Source organism: Hylobates moloch, unplaced genomic scaffold, assembly GCF_009828535.3.
Source record: "Hylobates moloch isolate HMO894 unplaced genomic scaffold, HMol_V3 SCAFFOLD_10, whole genome shotgun sequence".
Lineage (NCBI taxonomy): Eukaryota > Metazoa > Chordata > Mammalia > Primates > Hylobatidae > Hylobates > Hylobates moloch.
In genome coordinates this window covers 12,648,151-12,656,908 of record NW_026652285.1, presented here as the reverse complement: position 1 = coordinate 12,656,908, position 8,758 = coordinate 12,648,151, and the positions used below count along the sequence as shown (strand labels likewise).

Here is an 8,758-nt window from a genome sequence, read left to right as displayed (position 1 = left end):
TCCGATCCCACCTACCCCTCTCCCCGGGTTCAAGTGATTCTCCCACCTCAGCCTCCTGAGTAGCTGGGATTACAGGCGTGCACCACCACGCCTGGCTAATTTTTATATTTTTAGTAGAGACAGGGTTTCACCATGTTGGCCAGGCTGGTCTTGAACTCCTGACCTCAAGTGATCCGCCTGCCTTGGCCTCCCAAAGTGCTAGGAGTATAGGTGTGAGCCACCAAGCCTGGCCTGTAATTCCCCACATTTTCTAAGGAAAAGAGGAAATCCATGGATCTTGCTGTTCAAAGACATGCAAAATGCAAAACAGAAAAGATATTTTACATTAGAATAACAGAAACTTTGGCTGTTATGCTTTTAACATAAATTTATAATACAGCACACTTCCCTTTTGTGATTTATTCATGCTCTAGAGCCAGACTTTTGGCTTCAGCTTCAAATCTGTTATATGTCAGCTGTGTGTTTTTCCCTAGGTTACGTACCTCTCTGTGCTTCAGTTTCTTCATGTGTGAAAGGGGATAGTTACAGCACTTACCTCAGAGAGCCACTGTGAGGATTAAATGCATTAATATCTACGAAAGGCAGAGAACATTACTGGTTCATAATAAGTGCTGTGTTAAGTGCTGTCTACTATTATTACTATTTTATTATTATTGCAATATTTCAATATATCCATTTTACATCAGAAACAAGTGCAGGTCTCTTGTTCTTTGCCTGGATACCCCCGTCCCTGTCTTTGCCTGGCTAATCTCAGTTCAACCTATAATACAGAAAAGTTAGAGCAACATAAATGGACTGATGTGAATAGCAGAATGATTAAATACAACTTTTGGTATATCTATGCAATAAAATATCATGTATATTCATGCCATTTTTGAGTAATATTTAAGTTTGCAATGACACAGAAGAAGATTAAGTAACAATAATAAGATACACTAGTTCATAAAAGACTATTAAGTACCAATAATAAAATATAAAACTAGGTACAGAATGATAGGGCAATTTTAATTTCCTTATTTATGCCTCCCTATATTTTCTCAATTTTGTACAATGACCATGTATATTTTCTATAAAAGAAAACCAGACTAATATAATTTTTTTTTTTTTTGAGACAGAGTCTCACTCTGTCACCCAGGCTGGAGTGCAGTGGCGTGATCTCGGCTCACTACAATCTCCACCTCCCAGATTCAAGAGATTCTCATGCTTCACCCTCCTGAGTAGCTGGGACTACAGGCATGTGCCACCATGCCAAACTAAGTTTTTGTATTTTTAGTAGAGACGGGGTTTCACTATGTTGGCCAGGCTGTTCTCAAACTCCTGACCTCAGATGATATACCCACCTTGGCCTCCCAAAGTGCTGAGATTATAGGCATGAGCCACCATGCCTGGCCTATAAATATTTTTTCAAAAAAAAAATAATTCAGATCTCACATTTTTTGGAAGCCTTCCTTAACACTACACTACCACCATCTAAAGTGCACACCCTCACCCTCAGACACAATGCCTGTCACACAGTAGGTACTCAATAAAGCTTTACTGAATTACGTTCATCTCTTGCTAGAATATTCCCTATGACCTGCATGGAAAGAGGCCAGAAACAATTTGAAGGAAGATGCTTCACAAGGAATACTGAAAGTTTTCTTGACCTCACGAATGCTGGTGAGGCTTTACCCCTCTCTCAGGAATTTAACATCTCCTGAAGTTCCTGACCTCTGCCTTTCACAAGCAAGAGCAGGTTGTGGCAGGCGACGAAGGTCCATTTCCATGGTAAGAAGAGTGGGGCTGGCCAGCTCCATAGTCAGAGTGTGGCAGTCACTGATGAGCTGCTCTAACCAGCCCATTGTCCTACAGATTTCCTCCTGAAGAATTCTGCACTCTGGATAATTGTGTACTTGTTTCTTCAATTCACAATCCAGCTTCTGCTCCCATTTCCTCTAAAGTGACTTGGACGCCATATTGGCAAAACCACAGGATTTGCCTCTTCTTGGTTTATTGTCTTGGCAAAATGACCCTGTGTTCCAGCTCCCCTTGGCTTTCCAGTCTCCACATTTGCCCCCAGGGGTTCTCTAGTTCTATGCATCCCACCTCATAGAGGCTACCTCTTGGACCCAACACCCAGTGGTCTCCTGGGTGGGGGGTAAGTTAATATTGCTGAACAAAATGATGCAAGTCCTTTTTACTCTCAGTGTGGACTTCCACTGGTGCAGACACAGTTTTGTTGTTAGGATCTTCATGAAGATCTCTCAAAACCTTTTACTTCCATGAGCCAAAGATCAGATCAAGGCGAGGAAACAAAAGTCAACAAACTCATTGTATGGCTCAGTGATGACTAATCACCCATTTTATCAATCGTTATTCTCCTGAAGCCCCAGAGCAGGCATCCTCCTAACCCCTCCACCCTGCTCATTCAGACAGCTGCTCTAGTGGGGATTCAGACTTCACTTGAAACTACTCATCTACAGCTGATAGACAGCCTTCTCCATCCTTCAGCCTTCCTGACACTTTGTTTCTTCCTCTGACATGACACTTAGCTTATTCCACCTCGTGGGATAGTTACTTCTGTCACTGTCAGTGCCATCACTAGACATGGAACTCTTCGAAGGCAGGGATGGGGCTTCGTTCAGCTCTGCCTGCCCTGACAAATAGCAGATAGTTAGTACATCGGGTTGAATAAAAATGTCATAGATAACTAAGTCTGTGTGAATCCAGAGAACATGAGACACATTCTGCTTCCTTTAAAGTAAGGTCCTTGATGCATGAAGATGAAACTGCACCAACTAGGAAAGGCCAGGAGAGGTACTAACACATCTGCTCTCAGGGAACGTGGAACATTACAGCTGGGGCGAGGGTCTTGGAGAAGATCAGAACATTTGAAGCAAGAGCTGTACAAAGAAAAGGAGGAGAGAACAGATGAGAGAAGTGCAGCTTGTGTGTGCGGGTGGGGAGTGAGGGAGAATGCTGAGATAGGATGACCTTATACTTTATTTAATGACCCTGAAGTACCCCAGGATGCTGCTCCAACCTCTCCTATGGCTCCCAGATGCTGTAGGTCCCTTTTTTTCTTAACTTGCATTTTAGGTTCAGGGGTACATGTGCAGGTTTGTTATATAGGTAAATTGTGTGTTGTGGGAGTTTGGTGTACAGATTATTTCATCACCCAAGTAATAAGAATGGTACCCAATAGGTGGTTTTTTTTATCCTCGCCCTCCTCCCACCCTTCACCCTTAAGTAGGCCCTGGTGCCTGCTGTTCCCTTCTTTGTGTCCATGTGTACTCAAAGTTTAGCTTCCACTTACAAGTGAGAACATGCAGTATTTGGTTTTCTGTTCCTGTGTTAGTTTGCTTAAGATAATGGCCTCCAGCTCCGTCCATGTTGCTGCAAAGGGCATGATGTTGTTCTTTTTTTTTTATGACTGAGAAGTATTCCATGACATATATATACACATATATATACACATATATACACATATATACATATATACACATATATACACATATATACATATATACACATATACACATGTATACACACATATATACATATATACACACATATATACACATATACATATATACACATATACATATATACACATATATACATATATACACATATATACATATATACACATGTATATACACATATATACACATGTATATACACATATATACACATATATATACATATATACACATATATACATATATACACACATATATACATATATACACATATATATACATATACACATATATACACATATATACACATATATATACATATATACACATATACACATATATATACGTGTATATATACACATATACACATATATATACATATATACATATATACACATATATATACGTGTATATATACACATATATATATACGTGTATATATACATATACATATATATATATATATATATGTATATATACACCAAATTTTTTTTATCCGGTCTACCATCAGTGGGCATTTAGGTGGACTCCATGTCTTTGCTATTGTGAATAGTGTTGCAGTGAACATCTATGTGCACATGTCTTTATGGTAGAATGATTTATATTCCTATGGGTATATACCCAGTAATGGGATTGCTGGGTTGAATGGTAATTCTGTTTTAAGTTCTTTGAGAAATACCAAACTGCTTCCCACAATGGCTGAACTAATTTACATTCCCACCAGCAGTGTATAAGTGTTCCTTTTCTCCACAACCTCACCAACATCTGCTATTTTTTGACTTTTTAGAAATAGCCATCCTGACTGGTTTGAGATGGTATCTCATTGTGGTTTTAATTTGCATTTCTCTAATGATTAGTAGTGTTGAGCATTTTTGTATGTTTCTTGGCCGCGTGTATGTCTTCTTTTGAAATGTGTCTGTTTATGTTCAGTGCTCACTTTTTAATGGAATTGTTTGTTTTTTGCTTGTACATGTGTTTAAATTCCCTATAGATTCTGGATATTAGACCTTTGTCAGATATTCACATAGTTTGTGAATATTTTCTCCCATTCTGTAGGTTATCTCTTTACTCTGCTGATAATTTATTTTGCTGTGCAGAAGCTCTTTAGTTTAATTAGATCCCATTTGTCAGTTTTTGGTTTTGTTGTGATTTGTTTTTGGCATCTTCATCATGAAATATCTGCCAGATCCTAGGCCCAGAATTCTACTGTCTAGGTTATCTTACAGGTATCATATTTTTATAGTTTTATATTTTAGGTTTTACATTTAAGTCTTTAACCCATTGTGAGTTGATTTTTACACATGGTGTAAGGAAGGGGTCCAGTTTCAATGTTTTGCATACAGCTAGCCAGTTATCCCAGTACCATTTATTGAATGGGAAGTCCTTTCCCTGTTGCTTGTTTTTGTTAACTTTGCCAAAGATCAGATGGTTGCAGGTATGCAGCATTATTTCTGAGCTCTCTATTTTGTTCTTTTGGTCTATGTGTCTGTTTTTGTACCAGTACCATGCTGTTTTGGTTACTGTAGCCCTGTAGTATAGTTTGAAGTCATGGCTCCCTCTTTTTACTCTTCTTTTTTCTTTATCAGAGAAGAGCAGGTAACAATGTGGGGTTAAAGGTGAGCAGGTGGGTTAGAGTAGTAGAGCTAAAGGCAGATAGAGATCTTGATCCAATTATCTTCATTCCCTTCATTTGTCCAAACTTGCACACTCCTGTATGCAGGGCCTTTGTAAGCTTCACCTTCTGTACAGGTGCCCAGCAACTGTCAAACCAGCCAAGGCTTAACATGAGCATGGGCATTCTCTATGGACTGGCTGGGACACACCCACGTCCTTAGATTACACATTTTGCCTGTAACATAGATAAACTCATTACTAGGTATATAATTCTGTTTTGTTTTGTTTTGCTTTGTTTTTGAGACAGGGTCTCATTCTGTCAAACAAGCTGGAGTGCAGTGGCACAATCTCCACTCACTGCAGCCTGGACTTTTTTGGGCTCAGGTGATCCTCCCACCTCAGCCTCCTGAGCAGCTGGGACTACATGTGTGTATCACCACTCCCAGCCAATTTTTTTTTTTTTTTGTATTTTTTTATAGAGACTATGTTTCACCATATTGCCTAGGCTGGTCTCGAACTACTGGGCTCAAGCAATCTGCCTGCCTTGACTTCCCAAAGTGCTGGGATTACAGGTGTGAGGCCCTGTACCCAGCTCAATCCTGTATTTATACTAGAAGAACATTCTCTATCTGGGTCTTCCAAACTTGATTCTTACTGGTTTGTTTGTCCTATTCTTTTGTTGGTCCACGAAAATATCCTGAAATCTTTATTTCTTCTCCGTTCCCTCCCTGTCCCAGGACAAACTAGCCCTATCCCTTTCCTGAATTAAGTCTGCATATAATCAGTCTTGGAGTGTGGAATAGTTCCTAGCAGTCTATCAGTCAACAGTTTCTCTTTGTGCTCACACTCTATGTTTATTCTGGAGACTACCGCTTGGAAAGAAAATGGACTTTGGAGTCAGATGAAACTTGATTCAAATCTTGGCAGTGCCATTCATCAGCTGTGTGGCATTGAGCGCATCAGTGGACCGCTCTCTGATCTTCAATTGCCTTATCTGTAAAATGAGATTAGACACCCCTGCTCAAGATTAGGGTAGGATTATATATAATATGTGTAACACTGCTTTCCCAGTGCCTGGTACATGGTAATTGTCCAATAAGAAGTTACAAATGTTCCTGAGCCACCCTACTGGGTCCCTCTGCACATCCAATGCTGGACTCTTCATGCCCAAGGAAACATATAGGGCACAAAAGTCAGTGGCACTCAGCTCAGCAGAAGAAGGCACAGGAAGGGGATGGGAGAGTCCTAGCTCCCGCTTTGTCCTTGGGGCCAGGCTTGTGGCCATCCTGGAAAGACTGACATGAACCCTCCAGCATCTGGGGGTGACAACCACCAAGAGCAGCACAGTTCTTGTCTACAAGCCACTTGTAGCAGGTGTGAACATTTCATCTTTTCCTCTGGGGTTTGCAACTCTCTCCCCAGTCTCGGTCACTGCCTTTGGTTGTACCACTTCCCTTTTCTTCTCGCCTGCACCTCCCTCATCTTTCCTCTATGATGACCGCCCTGGGGAAGAGAAGCTGAGAGGAACTCCTCACTCAGCTAGCTTCAGGGGCCATGACATCATCTCTACCATGGAAATTCCACTCACTTCCCTGAGCCCCTACATTCGTCCCAGGCCTCACAGTCCCTATAAAGAGAGATTCCCAACTCAGTAGCAGCGCAGGACACAGCTGGGTTCTGAAGCTTCTGAGTTCTGCAGCCTCACCTCTGAGAAAACCTCTTTTCCACCAACACCATGAAGCTCTGTGTGACTGTCCTGTCTCTCCTTGTGCTAGTAGCTGCCTTCTGCTCTCCAGCGCTCTCAGCACCAAGTAAGTCTACTTTTAAAGCTGCCATCTCTAGAGTCAAGGTGTAGGCAGAGTCCTTTTTTCTAGTCATGGCTGGTCAAACAGTGGGATCTGGGGATGGGACAAAAGGCAGCTAGGAAGATTGCCACGTAGTCTGCTGCTAAGTGTAGAGTCTAGTAGATATTCAATAACACTCAAGTTCCTATTTTCTTAAGAATTAGCAACCAGCAGAGGAAAAGGATGGGCTGGAAGTCAGACTGTTGAATTGGCTCTGCCTCTAATTACTTGTTCAAGCAAGCCCCTGTCCCTCTCTGTACCTTGGTTTCCCCATCTGTCATATGAACGGAGTGCGATGTGTTCTGAGACTGAATCCAGTTCCAATCTTCTAGATTTCTTTCTTGTTCTTCTCTGAAGATCCACTATTCAGAATAAGACTCCTGCTCAGGTTAGGTGGGAATGGATACAAGGGACCATATTTGGGGTTCTGATAGCTCCACAGGGATGCTCAATGAAGACACAAAATTAGAAGTCAAAATAAACAGCTCCCATGGACAGTGTTGATCTCACCCTGGCCTTTCCTTTCAGTGGGCTCAGACCCTCCCACCGCCTGCTGCTTTTCTTACACCGTGAGGAAGCTGCCTCGCAACTTTGTGGTCGATTACTACGAGACCAGCAGCCTCTGCTCCCAGCCAGCTGTGGTGTGAGTACCAACCCCTGGGCTGCCCTGGGAGGCAAGGGTGAGGGCTGGATTTTAAAAGGGGGCCTGTTTTGGGGAGGGGGTGATTGAGCGCTGGGGAGGCAGCTCTCAGGGCTGAAGCCTTCCCTGAGAGCAGTGAGGACACAGGTCATGAACTCACTTTTCAAGTGCTGAAGGCGGCTGAGTGGCAGCCCAGAGAGAAGGGGGTTCCTGGGGAGGAAGTGATCCAGAGGACAGGGAAGCGGGGGAAGGCAGACAGGTCCCATGAGATATGGACCGATTCCTTAAACTGTGCTAGAAAGGCATGTGGAAAAGTCACTGCCAGGCTGGCAGGGAATGGGGAGATCTATTCATATTGATCGCAATGCCCATTGGTTCCTAATCTGGGCAACCCCTGGGGCCCACAGCGAAATCCAGTGGGTGGAAGTTACAGGGAGTCTGCTTCCAGTGCTGCTCCAGGAAGGATCCCAACCACCAGAGCTGCCCCACATGGACCACGGTCAGGCAGAGGAAGATGCCTACCACAGGCAAGGGATAAAGCCAGATGACCTCAAAAGTCCCATGGGATTCTAATCTATCTGCTCCTTTTTCTACAGATTCCAAACCAAAAGAGGCAAGCAAGTCTGTGCTGACCCCAGTGAGACGTGGGTCCAGGAGTATGTGAATGACCTGGAACTGAACTGAGCCACTCAGAGGCAGGAAGTCTTCAGGGAAGGTCACCTGAGCCTGGATGCTTCTCCATGAGACACATCTCCTCCATGCTCAGGACTCCTCTCCGCAGTTCCTGTCCCTTCTCTTAATTTAATCTTTTTTATGTGCCGTATTGTTGTATTAGGTGTTATTTCCATTATTTATATTACTTTAGCCAAAGGATAATTGTCCCCTAAGGGGATGGTCCACTGTCACTGTTTCTCTGCTGTTACAAATACATGGATAACACATTTGATTCCATGTGTTTTCATAATAAAACCTTAAAATAAAATGCAGACAGTTTCTTTGTGATTTTAATTTGATCTGGGGGTAAAAGGAATTGCCTGGTACTATTGGGCGGGGGGGCAAGCTACAGTTTCCAAAAGCAGTAAGAATGAGCAATTGCTGAGTCCTTAATATGAGCTCTGGGCTGAACGCTCTCAATACATGATCTCACTGCATACTTTCAACAAGGGTTTTAACACCCTTATGAAGTAGGGACTATTGTC

The 8,758-nt window shown here is 42.5% G+C and overlaps 1 protein-coding gene across 3 annotated transcripts; it reads left to right on the top strand.

Annotated features, from left to right (window-relative positions):
* The first annotated feature begins 6,576 nt into the window (after positions 1–6,576).
* On the top strand, positions 6,577–8,552 carry LOC116474526 (C-C motif chemokine 4). Of its 3 annotated transcripts, none has more exons than XM_032163037.2 (3): positions 6,577–6,886; positions 7,448–7,562; positions 8,156–8,552. In XM_032163037.2, exons 1-3 carry the CDS (start codon positions 6,811–6,813, stop codon positions 8,241–8,243), a joined length of 279 nt encoding a protein of 92 aa, XP_032018928.1. In that variant the 5' UTR covers positions 6,577–6,810; the 3' UTR covers positions 8,244–8,552. The 3 variants fall into 3 exon arrangements, with proteins under 3 accessions (XP_032018928.1, XP_032018929.1, XP_032018930.1); XM_032163038.2 differs by having other exon boundaries at positions 6,732–6,886; positions 7,987–8,227; XM_032163039.2 differs by having other exon boundaries at positions 6,732–6,886; positions 7,977–8,227.
* The last annotated feature ends 206 nt before the right edge of the window (positions 8,553–8,758 follow it).

Bases quoted from the DNA above. Each gene is read 5' to 3' on its own strand.
- LOC116474526 (XM_032163038.2), top strand. From the start codon at position 6,811: ATGAAGCTCTGTGTGACTGTCCTGTCTCTCCTTGTGCTAGTAGCTGCC. The intron at 6,887-7,447 runs GTAAGTCTACTT...CTTTCCTTTCAG, and splicing joins TCCAGCGCTCTCAGCACCAA to TGGGCTCAGACCCTCCCACC. The intron at 7,563-7,986 runs GTGAGTACCAAC...AGTGGGTGGAAG, and splicing joins TGCTCCCAGCCAGCTGTGGT to TTACAGGGAGTCTGCTTCCA.